This window comes from Crocodylus porosus, unplaced genomic scaffold, assembly GCF_001723895.1.
Source record: "Crocodylus porosus isolate Cpor-Errol unplaced genomic scaffold, CroPor_comp1, whole genome shotgun sequence".
NCBI classification, from domain to species: domain Eukaryota; kingdom Metazoa; phylum Chordata; order Crocodylia; family Crocodylidae; genus Crocodylus; species Crocodylus porosus.
Genome location: NW_017728943.1, coordinates 130,952,076 through 130,973,273, shown reverse-complemented (window position 1 = coordinate 130,973,273; position 21,198 = coordinate 130,952,076). Strand labels below are relative to the sequence as shown.

Here is a 21,198-nt window from a genome sequence, read left to right as displayed (position 1 = left end):
AATCTGAGAAGCTAGTCCTAATTCCATTTTTGCCTTGGCCTTCCTAACTGCCCCCCTACAACCCTGAGCGACTGCAGAATAGTTATCCCTGGTGATGACCCCTTCCTTCCATTGGGTATATGCCTCCTTTTAGCAAGGAGACATTCCCGGATGCTTTTGGTGAGCCATGGAGGCTTGTGTGCTCTCCTGCTTGTGATTAAGCTACCTGAGATCTAATGAGATATATAGCTTCCAGTAACTCAGATGCATGATCAAAGGCTACTCAGCCAGGGGAGTTTGCTCTACAGGATTTCTGTGATATTGCTCTACCCTGTACCCTATTCTAACCCTACCCTCTGTAACCAATAAAGTTCTCCTTTGTACCTAGTCTGGGAGTGGGTCTAGATTATGCCTTGGGGTGCCCTTGGTTCAGCTGACTAAAGGAGACTGCTACTTGTGCTTCTGACTGAGGGAAGCATCCCAAGTTCTTGAAGTGAATCAAGTACCCTTGAGGGCTACTAGGCCTGTGTTTCCCAGGGTGCACAGAGCCAGAATCAAGCCCAGCCCTGGGTGGTGACAGTGGACACCCCAAGCTAGTGGGTATGCTCCAGGAAGGGGGTCGGCCAGATGTGAGGTGCCCCCAGTGAGGCACTTGGAGCCTGGAAGTTGGTCAGGCGCAGTGAGGTGGGTGGGCTCAATGTAGGAGCTCCCCCTACTAGCCTGCCACACCCTCAACTACCAGAAGCCACACAATCCCCCATTTCTTTCCACGTTACCCTTCTGCTCCACACACTTCAAGCATACAAAGGAAGCAGAAAGGGGGGCTGACAGATTTCTAAAAAAACTTCCCTGGAGAGCAACAGGACACGGAAACAGCCCTCTAGAAATCAGTTTGTGCACTATTTGCCTCTCATTCTGTGTTTCTCATCACAGACAACAACACGGTTAGTGGGATGCAGAAAGGCCTGTGACAGACAGCCATCTTGCTTAGCTTTGGTGTATGCACATTACATTTGCACAACGCATTACGATGAGGTGTGGCAGGGAGCTGAGCAGCGGGAAGCTCAGCCTTGAGACCTGATGATCTGTACAGCTTCTACAGAGGAAACTAGGCTAACAAAACAGCACCTCAGAGGGATATTAATATAGTTGGCTGACTGGAAGTGGGCTTAAGCAGCAGTGTAAATAGACTTTATGTCCACTCCACCTGAGGCACTATGAAGGGTGCAGTATTGATGTATATTGGCTATTAGCTATGTCAGTATTAGCTACTGAGTCACCGATTGTTGGCCTGACTTGACAGCAAGAATTCCTAGTCTCTTCCATTTATACAGTGAAACATCTTCAAAGCATTTTTTCTCTTTGTTTACGACTGTGATCCCCAAAATGATCAGTCACACCCAGAAAAAAAAAATTAATTTTGTGAAGAACAGGTGTTTAACATGCCCCTAATTTCCCTAAGAAAAATACGCTTTGTGTTTGTTACGGCTGTTCTACATACTTTTTATATCTGCTATAGGCCAGACTTGAGTTTGTCCCTCACTTGGGCTCCTTTTTTGCAGCTGTAGATTTTAGATATAAACAACTTCAAGGATAACTAAGGACACTTAGATTCTAAATGTTTGCTTCTATCCAGAAATGAGGTGCAGGGCTGTCCAGGTGACTACAGGCCAAAAATTGCACCTCCAGCTTTACAGGTGCAAAAAAGGAAAGACATTTTTTCAACATCTAGGAAGTACAGTACAATCTGAGTATAATTCATTCTTTTAACAATGCCAACAACAGTTTTGCTTTGTTATTATAATACAGCAAACTGACTTAACACTATTAGAGCAAACAGCTTTAGTTTAATGCACTTTTGTCTTGGTCCTGTCGGTATCTGTTATAAATGAAGAAAGTAGTGGTGGACAGACCTTGGAAGATTAGATTGTTCAGGTTGCATGTCTGATTTAGTTAGGCACCTCAGTGTTCAGATGCTTATCTCAAACTTGGGCTGGACACTGGAGAGTAAGTGGTCTTGTGAGAGCTCTGATACTTTCTGTTTCCGATCAAGCTGAAAATACCACAAGGACAGCCTTTCTTTCACAGTACTTTGGCACTTCTGCTTCTTGTCCCAGCTGAGATCAGGAAGTGCAGAGGTGAACCAAATGAAAAAAAAAAACCCACACAATAACGGGGGGGGGAACAAAGTTAATTCAACTTTTATAACTTAAAAAGTTCATTCAACTTTAAAATAAAAAAGAACCTTAGGGTTTTTTGGACATCAGGCAGAATTCTGGGTCTTTATTCCTGCAGATAAAACAGTTCACCAAGCCTAACAACGTGCTGTTACTTTAAATGCAACTGCACAGCTTACTCCAGTAATAGAAAAAGCAACAACAGCATAAAACAGTCATAATAAGCCAACTAAAATTATACCAACTTAGGATAAAACAATAACGCTCATCCTTTTCATGGAACTGCAACCATGTGTTATATGAATGTGGTGTATTACTGTATATCATCTATTTGTTTTCTTTGTTCTTAACCCCTTTGTTCCAAGGGTCAGGATATCCTGATGCTAAGCATTTGTGCAAAATAACATTACAACAACAATGGTAGAATACTTAGGAAGCAGTTCACTTTTTTTCAAGCCAGAGCCACCTGAAATTATTCAACAAATTATATTCAAGAGATTATATTCAACAAGTATGTCAACATTATGGCATGGCAATCTACATTTAAAATAACAATATTTTTTGAAGAACGTTACTGTCCCCGGTTTGAGGTAGGAACAGTAACATAATCATGGCAGAAGATGCTAGAAGAGTGGAAATATCATGCTGCTCCTGCTGACATTGGCATAAGGAGGAAAAACTTGTTCATTCTCTTTTTTTATACTTAAGGATGTTAACTTTCAGTCCATTCCCTTGGAGCTTCTCTCTATGAAGGAAGATCCTGTTTGTTTGCCAGTTTATTTTTCCATCTGGAGGAGAGACAAAACACTGAATTTAACGTGGAGGAAAACAGATGCATTAACTGTGACTATTACAAAAAAAGTTGCATATGTATTAAAATTCCTATTAAAAGAACTTTCTGTGATTTAAAGACAAAAAGATAGGTGGCACAATCAGCAACCTTCCATCAGTTCTCTCCTGCATCCTGAACAAAACAATGACTGAATGACAAAGCTGAAAAGAATAGAGATTAACAGTGTCAGATTGTATAAAAGCAAATCACAATTCCAAATGAAATAAAATATCCTGCTACTTGAGGCTACGAAGAAAAAAGAAAAGGGATTGCTGTAACATCCAGCTAAACCCATTAATGTCCCAAAGTCTTCCCGTGCCCGTTTGCATCAAAAGTACTCCAGAACAGATACAGTATGCCACCTTACTTCTGCCTATGTAAGAATTGTTCAAAACCATCACCAGAAGTGCTTATCTTGATTTAAGAAGTTGATGTTAAAGGTTAGTCTTCTCTGCACAATCTGTGAGTGATCCCTATTAACAACTAATGTCCTCACATGAACTTATTCCTTCATTCAGGTGGAGCCCTGCAGCTAGCAGCCAAAATAATAAGACCACAGTAGGGGATTTCCCCGCCCCTGGAAAACTGGAATTTCAACAACTTACTTTTCCCTTGCCAATTAAGCCCTGGCATCCTATCTTTTTTTTTCCCCTTTATACTTTTTATGATTATTTTTCTTCAAAAAATGGAACTTAGTACGAGAGCTGTTTGTCAAGATTACACAACAGCACCAGACTTGTGAATGCAGAGCTGACTGCTTTTCCTGATTCACTTCTTTCACAGTTAGCTTTGGAATGTGAATCAATGTTATTTCCCTTCCAGCTGAAGGGCAGCTGAGGTTACAAAAGGATTTGACTAATAGGCCAAAAAACCCTTTAGGTTTTCTGAGAACCAAATGACAGAGAGGAAGACAAATCAGGGTGGGCGGGGGGAAGCCTATTTAATTACATTACTGTGTAGATCAATTCAAACAGCTTTCTTAATATCTTCATCATAATGCAGTCATTAGTGGAAGGGAGAGATGGCCTTCTGCCAGGCTAGTCAGAGAGAGGCAGCTGTGAGCTGGTTCTGCCCAGGCTTCTCTCTGTTTACGGAGGGCTGCTCAAGACTGAAGGGCATGATTTGGTAAAGTGTTTCTCTTTAATAAGCCAGCAGCTGTTCACCTGATAGCACCTAATAACAAACCTGCAAATGAAAATGTTCCTTCACGGCAACTTCCAGCACCTGGCAGTTGGTTAATGCTCCCTGACAACCGAAAAAAGGGGAAGAGACTGCAAAGAGAAAGAGAGAGGAAAAGAAAATACTTCATGGGCTTCTCTTCACTGCTTCTTTTTCTTTCCTGCTGTTCCGGCAGTAGCCTGGGATTAATTAAGTGTTGTGAACTCCAAGTCTGAGAGAAGGGGGATGCACAGTTACACACGTCTCTGAGGACCAAGAGCTCCAGTAACTGTTTCAGATCACTCGCCAGTGGGAAACCTTGGCAATCACGTCTCTCCATAGTATTTGTCCACAAGTAGTCGGGGCAGTGAAGCTACTATGGGGTTGAAGAAGCCGTTTTCTTAGCTGTGGGTGCTAATTCTTGTTTTAATCTTCCTTGATTGAAGACAGTTCCCAGTCCCATAACAGCAACAGTTTTTTCACGAAGGCACAGGACAGGATGCCTGTGCTAGATAGATTTTTTAACGCAACAGAGCTGGGCAGGCAGTGGAGGACCAGGGAAGAATTGATGCCCTTTCTCATGGGCAGTTTGCCCAGCTATCAGCAGGATACCCTAGCCTGGGAATTGCCTGAGATGATTAGGATGGTAAAGCTTGTTTGGAAATCTAAGAGCGAGCTGCGAGGAACAAAGCAAAACGGTATTTTGGAGAATGAAGATGCCCTGGGCAGCTTATCAGGTACATTTAATATAATCTGTGAAAGGTGTTGTTTTAGCTAATCTTGCAACCAGCTGGTTTCAATCAGCTAAACTGCATGTAGATGTGTAGGGAGGGAGACCGGGATTGAGAGAGAAGTATGAAGATCTGGGATATGAGGCGATGACTGATGTATTAATATATTGAAAGCCTGTATAGTAGCCTGGCCAGACTCTACCTGACCACTCACTGGGGGGAGACTCTTTGTTTTATGATAGACAAATATAACAACAGGGCTATTTTCATAAGCATTCTTCACAGTAAACAACAAGCAAGGAGGTTTTATGCCTAGTTAACAAATCAACATGATAATTTTGTGAAGCTACTATAAAAATATGTTTGTGGTATCTTTTTAAAAACTGGTGCCCTTATGGCAGGGAGGGGGGAAGTATTACAACCAGCAGTAACTCAGACAGATTATCTTAAAATAATGTTCATGCAGTTATACTCTTTCAAATTACTGAAGCATTTCTTTATAAGTGGAGTCACAAACTCAGATAAAACCTATAGGGTCTTGTGGATGTGGCATTAAACTGTGTTTCAGGAGAGTTGGCTGTAGTGCCCAGCTCTGCCACTGACTTCCTGGGTGATCTTGAGAAAATCAGTTTTGGGCCAGATTTTTAAAAGCGTTTAGGCACCTAAGCAGACAGATAAGTGCCTACCAGGATTCTCAAAAAAAACCCTCAGTGGCTAATTTCAGTTCAGGTCAATTCAACAGAGTTTTTAAACAGCTGCATAACTTTCAAGAACACAGTTAGATTGATTGATTAAATGCAATGAAATCCAGTGAAAAGATTTTAATAGGCTTCAGGTGAACTCCTCTGTATCACTTTCCTATCTGTAAAATGGGCCTTTCTTTCATACATTTATTAGTCTAGTCTGTTTAGACTGTAAGCGTTTCATGATTAAGATATGTGAACTTGGCACTGAGCAGGAAGACATGCTGATTATATTCAAGGTATACATGTGCTATGTGTAATATACATCATAGGCAGTGCATGTGGGGAAGGGGGTCCAGGGGGCATGTCGGCCCCCCCAGATGTCTGTGCTGAGGATGTCAGGGCATGGGGCTGCAGCCTGGCCAAAGCCAACAGCCAGCACCAACGGGGGTAGGGGCAGGGGTGGCAGCATAATGTTGTGCCCTCCACTGTCAACATTTTATGAGTCATCTATGATGTACATAAAGAAACAAGACTGGAAGAGATTTCCTGGTTCATCAAGTCTAACTCCCAGCTGCCATGGGTAACCACATGTTCTAATCCCTTTAAAAATTTGATCAAGTTCCATCTTAAGAACAGTCATAGTTTTGTTCCCAATGCTTTTATTGGAAGCCTGTTCCAAAAATCTTACTGCTGTGATGATTGGAGACCACCTAATTTCCAAACCAAACTGATTCATGGCCAGCTCATACATTTGTTCTTGTGCCCACATTTCCCTTGGCTCAAATAGTTCTTTTCTCTTCCTACTGTTTACTCCTCCCTCAACAATATAGTTACTGAGTGCTGTCATATTCCCTGCTTAGCCTTCAAACTGCTAGGCTAAACAAGCCAAGCTCTTCTAGTCTTCTAAGATAGGATCTCCAGTCCCCCGGTCATCTTGGTAGCCCTTCTCTGCCCTTCAGATTTATCTTCTTGGTCACTGTACTCTATATCCTATGAAGTCTCACCAGTCCCTTATACAATTGCACAAATAGTTGTCTTTCTTTACTGGAAATAGGGATCTTGATTACATCTTAAGGTCATTTGCCTGCTTCATGACCACATCATATTAGTAGCTCATAGTGATAAACTTATACATCCATCTTTTCTCCTTTTATTTATTTTCAGTTGATTAGCTCCCTGCTTATAGGAGAAACTTTTATTAGTTTCAAAATGCATGACCTTGAAGTACTGAATTCCATCCATTTCTATTACTTCTGTCCTCATGGTCCCTAGTTCTTCCTGTGTGAAATTTCAGTCCTCCTCTGTATTTATGATGCCTCCCAACTTTGTATCTTCAGCAAACTCCATTAGTACACTTCTACTCTTGTGCTGAGATTTATGAATGAATATATTAATATCAGTCCTGATATGAACCTTGAAAACCTCACTAATACCCCCCAGCCCAAAACGCCCCCTTTCAACATCACCTGTTGCCATATCCCTGTAAACCTATTCCTTACCTAACTATAATTCCTATACTAATTCTCTTCTTCTCAAAATCATTTATCAATATACTTTATCATAACAAATGCTTTCCTAACATATGACAGATTAATATCTCTAGATTTTATCTTTTAAAGAAAAATGTTGGTTTAGTCTGGCAGAGTCTTTTGGTAAAACCATGTTGCATTTTAGACCATTTTTCATTTACTCGTATACCTTTTAACTATTCCTTCTTTCAACTGAATGCCAGGCTTTAGGACAATTTTTGAATTCAGACTTATAGGCAGGTGTTATCCAGGTTATTTTTCCTCTTCCTCAAACTTATGCCATACGTTTGTTGTTCTCCTTTCACTTGAGAGTACTGCTCCTGATTTGATTTGTTGAAAATATGGTTAATCCTACTTAAATTTTCACGTGCCACTTCTTTCAGAATTTTGGATTGGAGACTTACCTAGTCTTCCTGATGTAGGTATATTAAGTTCTTAGAGTTTTGCATGTAACTTGATTGTAGCAATGTCCATATCTACTAGAATAGGCAGATCCAGGATTTTAGAAAAGGTGTTGCAAGAGCAGTGACCAGTGCTGCAGGGCTGGCTATATGCTTTCCTGTTCCCAGCCCTATCTTTATACCACCTCTACCAGAGTGGACAGACCACCCCATGGAAGCAGTAGCCAGGGACTTTTTTTAGTCCCTGAAATCGCATAAAAATCTTTCCCATCCCCCTTGATACTTTTTCTTCCCTTCACTTCTGTGCTCAATGGTGTTTCCCCTTCCAACCCACCCCATTTTCCCCCTTGTCCTCTCTACTTATGCATCTGGGCACAGGAACAGGAAACCTGCCTGCCACCACTACTGTCCTTGCCTCTCCTGTGCTTCTCCAGCCAAAGCTGCAGGGAACGACTGAGCTTAGCTGGATACAGCAGTGGCTGCTGTATTTCCCTGCATCTGCTCCTGGATTTGCATGGAGCCTACCCACTGTTGCCACTACCACTGTCTTCAGCTGACCCTGATTCTACACACAGCTTGACTGACATGGGTCAGCAACAGCTCTGGAGCTACCCCACTCCTTGGTCAGACAGGGGCAGTCACACCGGCAAGCAAGGGAGGAGGAAAATGAGAGGGAAGAGGAGGTATCATTGAATATGAAGAAAGGAGGAGGTGCCCAAGGGGTACGGGGGCATTGTTATTTGTTTCAGGGTGCTGCTTCTGTAGTGTGGCCCAAAAGCAGGTAGTGGGGAGGGGTGCAACTGTGCTACCAAACCCCCTCTGGATCCACCCCACTCTACTAGCTATCCTGCCTTTGCCCCTGTACTTGTATACTTTCAATAACTAGGAAGATTCTAATAGTCATAAACACTTGCACTCTGGAGTAACTCATTTGGTTTTTCATATACACAGGAGTAATTATGCTACAAGTATTATGGAATCCTTTGTGGAGTATATTGTATGACAGATCATTTTAGCAGTACAGGTATATGTGAAAGAGGTTTGGTGCTTGTGTGTATGTAGGAGTCAAAGCTACGCTTATTGGCATTCAACTGACTGGGAATAAAATTGAACTAGGTCAGGGTTGGCAAGCATCTGGCCTTACAGGCTGGATGAGCATCTCTGGGCTGCTCTGTGGGCTGGAACCAATTAGGCCAAAGCAAGTGCGCAGGGTTGGGCCAGTAGGGCACGTAGAATGGATCTAGTGCTGCGCTGCAGGTGGCACATGGACTGGACCCAGTTCTGCGCCTGCTGCCAATTGGCCCAGGGAGCCACCATGGGAACACACTTCATGCTGTGTCTCACAGGACCAGGCCCAAGAACTGGCTCCAGGGCTGATCAGGATTGGTCCCCAGGCTGTCAATACATGCCAAAGCCAGCACACAGGGCACCCTGTGCTGGCTCCCAGTACTGTTAGATGCACCAGTGGCTCTGGGTCCAGCCTGTGTACTGCAAGCAGTGCAAGTGGGGCCTGTGAACAGTGCTCATGGTGCGGGGGCTGGACCCCGTGCTGCGAGTGCTGCTCACAACACAGGGTGCACACTGCATGCAGCACCCTGTCTTGTGTGCTGGCTTGAATGCAGCCTGATCCAGGCTAACCCCAGAGCCAGGGCGCAGGGTTGGTCCAGGGCACATGCCAGGTGGAGCTTACAACCCAGACCAAGCAGCACCTTCAACACCAGGTCCAGCCTGCACACCAGACCACCTCTGCATGTGTCATGTGGACCAAGACCCATAGACTGTATCAAGCAAGCCCCATGGGCAAGGTCTGACCCGCAGGCCATTTGTATGACGCCCCTGGGCTAGGCAAATGTAGCCAGTCATCTGTATCGCATCTTTTAATATTTCAGTAAAAAAGGAAAAAATGGTGGGGTGGAATTAGATGTTTGGTTTTATTTGTAGTTTGAAAGGGAATGAAAAGTTTGGTCAAGCTCCAAAGAAAATGTAAAATCTTTCACTTTACTTCAGCTGACTGGGAATGTTTTGCAGTAAAATGACAGATAAATTAGATTTTGTTTTTTTAAAAGGCTATTCTGGATAAAGGAAGGGGAAAGCAACCACTGTATGAAGTGTGAGACAAATGACAGGGAGGGAGGGAGCAAACCAATGGGATTTTGAGGTTTGTGTAGCAATTGGGAACAGAATGCTCAGATGGATCTTGGTCAAAGAGAAATGAGGTAATGCTCTCTCAACCATGGTTTTCATTCAAGTGGTGCTGGAAATATTGAAAAAGCCACCTACACAGAGAATGCAGTTACATTCATTGCAGTCACAGTTGATTTAATAAACAAGGTTCACCTTCAGACTTCTGGAGATGTGTGTGAGGTGATGGAGAGGTAGGGGATTGCACGTGATGGAGGGGTGAAGAAGAAATGTAACCAGCTTAAAAGAAAATAATGAATAGATTCTCCTCCCAGCAGGATATGAGTAACTTCTATTGACTCAAATGGCTGTTACTCGTATCCTGTAGAGGGGAAATCTGGCCTTGTGGTTCCAAATTAGATTCTGTTACTCGGTATAAATGCAGAGCAACTCCTTCATCTCGACTAGAATGACTGAGAGCAGGAGATGTAATCTAAAGTGGTCAAAAGTTATGGAGTCAAGTCATTAGCATTTGGTGAGGTAGTCTTGGTTTGCTATTTTATTCTCTCTCCACATTTGATTTTTTTCATGGCTGCCTCCCTCTCTTGTGAGCCAGTTTCCAACACTCATTTTGTCCAACAAGGTTGGTTTTTCCATTGAGAACTGTGTATGGAGAGGCCAGAAAAAGTCTGCCTGGCCAAATCCAATTGAAATACTAGCACAAAAGAAGATGGCCCATGTTCCTCCTGTCCTTTGATCTATTTCCGCAGCCAGGTGAAAGTATTGGCAATAGGAGGTATTTAATTTAAATTGCACAATAATGGGATGTAATGAATTTGAAGGTAAATGGTAGAATTAATTGATATTCAAGGTACTTGCCACTTTTCAAAAAAATGTTAGCAAATAATTTATTTGCATAAAAAAGGATGAAGAAAAATATTCAGTAATTCAACCAGCTCTTACAAAGAATGGAGTGTAAAAGGAGGATATATTAGCCAGTTTTATGCCTTGATATTATGTTACCCTCTCTTAAAGTTCTTCAAAATCATAACAAAAGACACAGGCATTTGATCAGGAAATGGGTACACATTTGCCTCCAACACTTCTCACTGACAGTACACTGTTAATTACTCATGGGTTAATGCTGGTAATCTCTACTGATTCTTGCCTATAACAGTTTCTGTAACTTTACAGATTTTTTTTTTAATTAACATACAAATTTCCAAAGCCTTTCTTCTTTTTGTTCACTTTAGCGTGCACACAAGACATTCTCTAAGTAGGGAGTGTACTACTGAACTTAGATTCTTGGGGCCTTATCCAAGAGAACCCAGAGAACCAATTGCTCTGGGTTTCTTAAATTACTTTTGAAAGCTCCCATAATATTAGTAGCTCATAGTGATAAACTTATACACCGATCTTTTCTCCTTTATTTTCAATTGATTAGCTCCCTGCTATTAGTTTCAAAACACATGAACTTGAAGTACTGAGTTCCATCCATTTCTATTCCTTCTGTCCTCATGGTCCCTTAGTTCTTCCTGTGTGAAATCTCAATCCTCCTCTGTATTTATGATGCCTCCCAACTTTGTATCTTCAGCAAACTCCATTAGTACACTACTTCCTTCTCTGCAACTGTTTTACATGCATAATGCTCATCAATAACGGGAGAGTTGGCCTACCTTAGGAACAATAGGCCACACACACATATCACCTTCTTCCAGTCTATATGCAATACTGCCACCAAAATAATTTTCCCTGCTTAATGATTTGCCCAGGCCACCCCCCTTTTTAACATTGACTCCTTGTCCACTGAATCTCTTCTAGACTTCTTGACATTTGTTTTTTTGGGGGGGCCTGGATATAAAGAAAAAAACAACTTCAGTAATTACATTCACCTGCTTATAACCCTTCAAGACAGTTTTCCTTCTGGTCCAAATCCACTCCCCATACAGTAAGTGGCAACTCAACTATAACTACGATCCTCCACTAGATGGTGGCGGTGAGGCTCCTGTTACTCCAGGGACTCTGAACTCCCTTGGTCTTTCCTGGCGGCTGCAGGATGAGCCTCTAGTCATCTGTCGCAGACAATAGGCTCTCTTTTATTTCTTCTGAAATATACCTTCTGCAAACACTATGGGATTAGGGATCCCTTCCTACCCCCTTGTGGTTTGTGCACTGTCTCCCATCCCAGCACTTCCACCTGCAGACAGGGACCTGCATAGGAAAACCCTGTTCCTGCAGCACCAAGCCTACCTAGCTCAAACAGGGGCTTCCTGCCGCAGGTCTCTGACCCAGCAGTTTCCCCCAGCTCCCAGCCAGCCTACCCTCTTTTTCTGACCAACCCTGTCCCCACTTCTCCCAGGCATTCCTATCCCAAAGTTGCACAGCTCCATAGCCAGTGGGGAATCTGCTCCTCATGGGGCAACACAGGCTTTCCCCTGTCCTGGTGTCTGCTCCATGGGCAAGTTTCAACTCCCTTCTCCCCTGGCAGGGGCTGCATCTCTGCTCCCTCTCTCCAGGCTGGAGTCGGATTCTCCTCTCCTCTCTTCCCGCTCTCTGCCTCTTTTATGGCACACTAACAGCTGATAAGATTTGTAGAGGGGCTCTGGTCTCAGTTCAAATGGTCCCAAAAAAAGTATGCATGGAGCACGGCATACTCTCCTTCCAGGAAAGGCTACTGCACCCTCTGCAAGCTTCTTGCCACCCTTTTTGTAAAATTCTAAGATGGGAGTTGTCAACCAGGGGTGTGCATACCCCCAGGGGTACTTGGAAAGGCCCCAGGGGGTATGCACAGGTGGGCAGAGAACTCGCACACAGCAGCAGCCGCCACTAGCCACCACCATGCACCACTTCCTCCCCTGCTCTGCATCCAGCCACTGCCACCACCCTCCCCATCCCATTCACCGCTTTTTCTTGGACAGAGTCTGCCTTCCTGGGCTGCTGTTAGGCTGCCTGCGCGGACTTCCTGCAGAGCCCCTGAGCTGCATGGAGCCCAGTGCTTTGCTCCACAGCTGTAGGGCAACAAACTAAAACTCCTCAGACAAGTTCTCGTTTGCTTTGCCCCAAGTAACTTAAGACACAGTACGCCACCAAACTTGCTACAGTGGTTGGAATTACTGTACAATCTGCCACTGATGCCACTGAAGTGGTGCATAAGCATTTAACCTGTTTTAAAGTGCCGTGGACGCATGCCCCTCATTTCATCTACACACGGCCCCATTTGTTAGATTTTTATATGCTACCCCTCCCCTAAAAAGGGCTTAGAATGACTTATAGTGAGAGGCAAAAATTCATATAGAAACAGAATAAATATTAATATTCTAGACTGAAAACATTTGTGCACCGCTGACTTAAACGCAGCAGGCAGAAAGCCAGCTCGCTGCATCTTTCTGAATCTAAATAAACTGGTTTCTTTTGGAACATATTAAATGTGCTAGTTTTCATGAATCAAGACTACTTATAAACAGCCTTAACTTGTGCTCTGGCTATTACATTGCATTAAGTTAATATGATCGCCTACTGTGTTGGAAGCGATTACTTCTACTGAATGTTTGTAAAGACCCATGTAAAGTTACAGTATTTTGTATAACATATCATTTTTAATAATGTAGATGCAATAACATGATTACCGTCTATAGTAGTTATCATATAATAGTAATTTGAGTTTCAGGTCAAAAATGTAATTAGAGCTAGGCAAGCAAGTAATATTTCAGTTCACTGGCTGAACTGAAAAATAATTTTAAAAATTCATTCAGGGTTGCTCCAACACACTAAAACGGATATGTTTTGTTGAGTTGAAAAATGGATTATAAATTCATTTGGAGTCAACAAAATGTTTAATTTAACCCAAAATGAAATATTTTGAGTGTTAACATTTTAAAAATACTTTTTTAATCAGCTGAAAAATTTACTTTAATCTCATTTTGAGTTGGAAAAATGAAGGTTTTCATTCTGAAAATGTCAAAACAGCATTTAAACTTTTTAGAGCTTCTTTACTGAAACAATATTACAAATTCTACATGAATTTGTAAAAAGTTTCAATTAACCCAAATTTCTGTGTGTTAGCTGAGAAACTTTGCCAGCCTCTGTTCATTAGGATTTATTTCCTTTTTATAAAAATCTCTGCTAGGAAGAACTTCTTACTCCCAAAATATCTGTTTGAAAATCACTGGAACTAGATTACTGCTAGAGACCATACTCTGCCAGATGTGTTAATTTTCTTCAGAACTGCCATTTGCAGGTGATGGGAGACCTGCAGAAGTTAAGTGTATTGCTTGGGATGGACTGGCTGATGTGACGTGTGGCTTCCCAAGTGTTGTTTAAAATGGGGCATAGTGTGCCTTGTTACAAGTACTTGATGTACCCAGTGCAATTGTCTAACCAAGCTTATGTTTTTATGATTCAGTAAAATGTATGTTTGAAGACACTTGCTTAAGGATCTATAACCTGGACAATTTTCTAAGATGTCATTCGTGTCCTAACATTTCCTTGTAGCATCTGGAAGTGATGTCACTGACTATTTATTCTTCCTTTTTATTGTGGTCCAGCTGTAGTCCAGTCCTTCACCCCTTTTATCTCCTCAACATTTTAAAACCAGGCCATCCACGATAATGCTACAAACACACACAAAATAGTCACTTTCCATAAGAAGACACCACCATCTGGAGAATAAAAATTAAGGAAAATAAGATTTTTATGGATAGACAAATTGGTACAAATAAGAACTCTCATCCCTAACTCATTTGTTTCAAGATATTTGCAAAGCTTCAGTTGACTTCAACTTAGATTATTTCATTATTTATCATATGCCAGTGCCAGTTCATCATACTCAGTTCTAGCCCGAATCAAAAATGAAAGCATCATAATACAATGAGACACTGTTCTCCTTGTATTTTTGTTCTGGAATAAGTGCCACAAATACCAAAAACCTGACGAGAAAGCTTCTTATAAGACCTCCATCCTCAGACTGATTCAGCAAAGCAACTTAAGCATGTGTGTAAATTGAACAAAAATGAGTAAGGCCATCCCTGTTCCAAAAGGGAACTTACACCTGCTTAAATCATGTGTTAAATTAAAGCACTTTTTTTACATACCTGGCTGAATCAGGGTCTCAATTTGTAGAACCAAAAAGTTTTTATAAAGATTTCCTCATCACTGTATTCCTACCATCTTTTGCAAGGCACATTTTATCTGCCCTTTCTGTGGTTAGAAACGTCTCCTAAGATGACTGTAGATGAAAGAGTAAATACAGAGGAAAACCCCCTTTATCTTGTTTATTAATTTTCTGAATGCAACAGCTCTCTGTGTTGAGACACTTTACTGTTTTGTGGGTGGCCAATTGTTCTTTTTGACTCATACATTCAACTGATGACATAGCCCCTCTGGCTCTGCTCTGTCATAGAATGAATGCTTGAAAAATTCAAGGAGAAATCACTTGAAGTACTAAGAATTTTTTGACAGATGGCCTTAAATCAGCTGTTTAAATAAAGATATTCGTAATATTTATGACCCAAATTCTGAAGTCCTTAATGAAAAACTCCTATTGACTTCAGCTGTGTTTGCTTAGTTGGGGACTGCAAAATTTGGACCCCTGGGTCAGATGTCTGTATCCTCATATTTAAGAGATTCAATTCAGGGAAGTACCCAGGTGCTTATCCAAACAGCTCATATGTTCAAAACTTTCCTTACCCACACCTTTTCCAAATAGATTGTGTGTTCAAAACTTAAGCTGGAAATCTTATAATTATAGGCTTTCATATAAGTTTTCTTGTATTTCCTGCTTCCAGGCAGACTGGAAATATTGCAGGAACAGCTGCTTTCACAGTATTTTAGTAACTAAATGTATGGACCAGACTTAACTAATCTCTCTCTCTCTGGTTGGAACCAGTTTGAGTTTTTCATGAAGCATGGGGTCTTTTTAAAAAATCCAAACCTCTTCATTCAGCCTTATTTTAATTGTTCACATTATCAGTGGGTCAATGGAACCGTTGCAAGCAAAGAGGGATTCTTGGGTTTTGTATATGCTGTGCTGCACAAGTATTTTATTCCATTCTTTTTCTTCTTCCTGAAGGTAGTACTCTCACAGCTACTATCATGGTGGGGATAAAGCTACCCCTGAATAAAGCCATATAAATAAGGATGGTATGATGAAATACTGGCATTAGCTAGAAAGCCTTCCTATGTTCCCAGTTCAGTTTGTGCCATGTGGCAGGGATGCACTGTATTTTTTTTATTCATGTGCTTTTAAGCTGGAATAAAATACTTTGAGACTAAGAGAAAAAAATCCTGCAACTATGGACTTACAGGACTGTTACATCAGACCTACTAGCTAGGGACAGAAGTTATACATAAACCAGTTTAAGCGATCAGAAACTGGTTTAAACTTGTAAGTTTCAAAATGGCTGAAACTGGTTTAAGATAAACCTGGCTGAATATAGTATTAGACTTAACTGATTTAAATCAAACCAGTTTATGGAACTTCTGTCCCAGACCCCTTCCTGGTTTAAGTTAAATCAGAGTTTCCCAGCATGCTTTTCAGCCCTAGGCTGTGCTGTCTGCTTCAGAGAGCTGTCTCACCCCTCTGCTCTACAGTGAGAGCAGGGACAGAGCCCATATGGCCCCTTTAGGGCGCTGGGAGGGGGTTTATTCCCCCCTCCCAGGGACCCCAGCTGGGGTCTGCTGGCCAGGGTGGAACAGCCCCTCTCAGGAATTTCCCCTCACCCTTACCACTGGAGTAGCAGAGAGCGTGGCCAGGCCTAGCAGCAGTCTCAAGCAAACAGGGGACAGGGGTGTTTAATTTCCCCCCTCTCTCCCATGTCGCACTGGCACAGACCTCAGCCAGATCTGCCCAGCTTTTCCCCCAGCTTGTGGTGCAGCATAGCCTGGGACCCCCAGAGTCCCCACTCCCAGCCTTGGGGATAATCCCATTGCACCTTCCCAGCTGCCAGGGTCAGGGTTTCACTTGAGACAGCCAAGGAGCAAAAGCCAGATCCGGGGGAAGGAGTGGAGCAAAACAGCCCCAAGGCCAGGTGGGGACATGCACAGAGGAATCGCAGTGGTGGTGGCTCCATTCTGGACATAAGCCCCATCAAGCAGAGGGTCCCAAGCTGGAGGGGGTAGAGAAGGGGGTAGCTCCAGTGTGTCGGTGCTAGCCCGGGGCAGAGCTGAGCTGAGCATGCAGCTGGGGGAGCACGTCCTGCCTGGCAACCCCTTCTATCTACTGGAAAGTGTCACCCAGACCAGCCCTGGCAGTACGGCGTACATGCCACATGCTTGCCGCCTCAGCCCCAAGTGCTACGACCTGCATCCCCCAGCTGCCTTGTGGCAAGCTGGATGTGCCCTGCTCACTCTTTCCCTACCTAGCAGTGGTGCAGTACAGCCCTGTGTATGAGGCACTAAACCTATGGCTTCCCTGCTACCGCCATCAGAGGAGCCCACCCAAGCCATACCGCCCACACCACCGAACTGCATTCAGCTGCTGCATAGGCAGATGGCAGTGATGGCGGGGAAGCTGTAGGGGTGGTACCCTACACCTGATGCCTGGTACACAGAGCCATGCTACACTGCTGGCACTGCAGAGTAGGGGAAGAGCGAGCAAGACACACCCAGCTTGGTGCGCACACCACTGTGGGGGCTGGCCAGGGTGCCAATCTCCAGCATGTAGAAGGGGCTACCAGGCAGAAGCTGCTCCTCCAAATGCATGCTCAGGTCAGCTCGGCTCTGCCCTGGGCTAGCACCAACACACTGAAGCCCCTTCCCCACTTCCTCTCCCCTCTCCCCCAGCTTGGGTCCCTCTGCTCAGTGGGTTTCAAATCAAGGATGGAGCCCCTGCTGCTGCAGTCCCTCTGAGTATGTCCCCACCTGAGCTTGAAGCTGTTTCATTCCCCTACCTCGCCTTAATCTGGCCTTTGCTCCTAGGCTGCCCCAAGTGAAACCCTGGCCCTGTTGACTGGGAAGGTACAGTAGGATTACCCCCTGGCTGGGAGGGGAACTCTGGGGGTCCCAGGGTGTGCTGAGCCACAAGCAGTGGGGAAAAGCTGGGCAGACCCTGGCTGGGGTCCCTACAGGCCAGGGTGGGGGTTTAAACCCCTCCCCAATCATACTTGGCCTGCCAGGGCCTGGTCATACACGCCCTTCCTCCCCACCCACCCCTCAGTTCAGCTTCCCTCCAGCTTGAAGGGAAGGGAGGGCTCACTCTAGCGCCCCCCCATCTTCTAGCCTGAGCCACTGCAGGCATGTGCCTGCATTTCCAGAATCAAAAGTAATTGTCTATTGACTTGCACATTAGTTCAATCTACTTAGGTTAGACTAACCTGCAAAGACTGAATCAATTCAAGCTCGGGCTTTTTGAATGTCTGTCCCTAGCCAATAGGGGCAAAGTATTTGGCCTAGTAAACAGGAACAGCCTCCAGCTTCCACTTTAGAGAAGGCATAATGCATCTGTTTCAACCCCCTAAGAGTTCAGACTTGCACTAGCCAGTAGATAGATTAATTATAAAAAGCCCATGGGAATACAGGGTTTTTTGTGATCACTTATGCTCATGAGCCCTCACTGGCCAGCCTTTAAGCATGTCAGCCTCAGGAGTATGGACATCCATTGCTGTGTGCTGTCACAGACTCCTAAATCAAGGTGGAGCCCTGAAGGAAAGAGAAATGCAAGAGTGGAATGAAACAGAAAACAGAGTAGTGAAGAAGGCAGTGGTAGAAGAATAGCAAAGGGAAAGAAAAGAAAGAGAGGAGTATCTTTGGCATTGCATATATTTCAGTTTCTCATAATTTTGTTCTTTTCATTTCCGCACACGCACCCTTCTGCCAGGGTTAGAACAAGGCAGCAGTCCTTGTGCTGTACATTTATATTATTGCAGCCTTTCCCACCCCACTCTTGTCAAGTAGCCTTGCCCTGTTATTGGAAACCAAAATTACAGCCTTGAATCAAGGGCATGGTGACACAGACAAGCTGGGCACAGTGTAGTTGTGAACTGGCTGGCTCTCACTGTTGGAGATCATAACTTATTTCTAAGGGTTGTCCTGGAAAAGATTTCATTTTGTATTCTGTTCTTTCCACCTTTGTGCCTTAGAGTCACAGTAGGGAGGAAAAGAGAGTGTGTGACGCCAGGTGTCTGTGTGGATCCCCCTTATTAAAGTAGCCTTTTTGCTAAGAATTCAGAATAACAGAATTGTTTGAGACAGAATTGCCATCCCGCAAATAGGGGTAACAGCCCCAGGCCCCACACTTTGAAGGGCCCCACAGAGCTGGGCAGGCTTTGTGTCTGGCTGCTCACCACCCTTCTTCCCAACCCTGCTGCCACTGCCATCGCATCCAGGCACAGGCTGATTTTTTTTTTTGCCCCAGGCCTGCACCCTGCTATGGTCGTCTTTGCACCTACCAGTGCCAACTGAAATCAAAGCCCCATTTTTTTTCAGTCACGGAATAGAGGAGATCTGTTGCCCTGAAGGACTTCCAAACAAATTTAAAACAAGATGTAGCCAATGGGAGGAGAAAAAGAAAACAGGTGGGTAAACTGGGGAGGAAAGCTAAGGGAAATAGGTACTAGCATGTGCCCACCTAGACCAGCTGTATGTATAATTAGTAGGTTTCAAGAAGATATATATATTTTATATCTATGATATAAGTGGTTCTGGCCTATCCATTGGCATGTGGCAATTTACTCTATTTGTTATGATAGATGTGAGAAGGGATTTGAAGTTTGGAACGCACAGCTTATCTGGCCAGCCAGAATATTTGAACCCTACCACTCCCTGGGATTGTTGCATTTTTCTTGTGCATTTTTTTCCTAATCTTTATTTATCATTTTTAAATCTCTGATTTAAAGTCCTGAAAACTACTCAGCTGTATCACAGAATAAACCTACCTTCTTTGGCAAGTCACTGAGGCCAAGATCTTCAAAGGTATTTAGGTGCCTTAATATCTTTTAAGGATCTGGGCCTCATTCAAATACATACTTGGCCTTTAAGTGCATAAGAAGGCACACTGAAATCAATTAGAGGCTCATCTGCTTCCAATCAAGCATGTATCTTGCTGAATTGGGGCAGAAGGCTCAGATCCTCAAAGGTACGTAAGTACTTAACTTCTGGTGCCAAAGCATCTACTTCATTGAATTGGGTAAGCCTTAATTTTTCTGTATTGGTTTCCTAATCTTTAAAATAGAATTTAAAATATCATCCACCCTTTCAAATTACTTTGAGATCTTTTTCTAATAAAGGTGTCAGATATGGAAATTTATGTTTTTGTTTTTCAAGGTTTGGAGGGGTTGTAACTTGGTAGTTCCCAAACTGATTTTTCAAGTACTCTGTAGCTTGTCTGTGGAATACACTGGCCCTTCCTCTTTTCTCAGTTAAAAGATTTGTTTTCATGATGAAAGGAACCTGAAGAAATTTGAGGATAAAAAGTAGTCCCAAAAGGTGGGGAATCAGTTTGAAACTATCTAAAACAAGTGGTAGAAAAGAGAATAAAATTAATAGTAACAAAAGTATTAGTAATGAAAAAGGCTTTTTACTTTCACTGAAACTCTCTCTCCAAAATAAGAGACTTATTCTACCTTTATTTTGTTCTCTGACAGACTACATTAATCTTATGCACGTGCCCAGTGACTGGCAAAAGAGCCAGAATAAACACTAAACAGGTTTTGTTAATTATGCACTTCAATTTTATTAATGAAAATGCAAAGCATCCTTTACTATTTAAATACTCCAGCCTCTTGACTGATCTGCAACCCAGACCTCACAAAACCATAACTAATATTTCTGTAGGTGCTCTGTAGCCAAAAATGTGCTGATGTCTGGCTTTGCTCAGAGTGGAAGGCTGCAAAATTATATGTTTTGAATAGAATCATATTACTGTAGAATTGGGAGGAGGGGAGCACACTATACTTAGCTGGCTTGTCATACATACAGAAAAAAAATTCTTTGCACATGACCTCATTAATGGCAGGAGTTAAGAACACTGCAAGTGGAGATGAACCTAAGCTATAAAAGTTTGGATCTGAATCCAGAACCAGAATTATTGAAATAAGATTCTGCTGATCAGGTGCCCTTTGGGCATTCTCTGCATCTTCTCTTCCTTTCTTCTCAGTTTCCCATTTATTATCTCGCTCATCTTAGGTCATCAGCCTGGAGGCTGAAGCCACCAGTCTGGCCACTCAGTGGTATACTCCTCTTTACTTCTTCCTTCAATCTGCAGGCCTTTTTCAGCTCTTTGGTTTACCAAAGGACTATTGACTTGACTACGCATTCACCAAGTAGTTCTTTCTCTGATCTCTCTGTGTATGGACCTACAGACATCTTGTTACACTACTGCCCTGTTCTCTTTTAATTGTGGAATAAGGGGAACTGGTGCCTGAGGCAAACCCTGTGGGGTAGGGGAGGGGACATACGTGGGTTCGGGGAGGAGGGGAAGCAATCTTACCCATATGAGAATCTCCTAAATAGACCATGGCTGAGCTGCTGCTCCTGTTACAGCATGTTCTGTCTGCCCTGGCTATTGCTCTTAAAACAACAGCAGCAGCTGGGAACTGTTTGGGAGTTCCCGCTATGGGTATGCTGGCAAGACATAGACTCTACAGAGGGT

At 43.2% G+C, this 21,198-nt stretch overlaps 1 protein-coding gene across 3 annotated transcripts in view; it reads left to right on the top strand.

Annotated features, from left to right (window-relative positions):
• Positions 1-21,198, top strand: part of PDE7B (phosphodiesterase 7B) — a 307,541-nt gene that overhangs the window by 164,798 nt on the left and 121,545 nt on the right. The window contains exon 1 of one of the 3 annotated variants that reach the window (XM_019550215.1): positions 4,628-4,883. The exons of the other annotated variants lie outside the window; for them this stretch is intronic. Coding sequence (XP_019405760.1) covers positions 4,646-4,883 — 238 coding nt within the window. The 5' untranslated portion in view covers positions 4,628-4,645. Of the gene's footprint in view, positions 1-4,627; positions 4,884-21,198 lie in introns of those variants that run through there. 3 annotated transcript variants of the gene reach the window in all.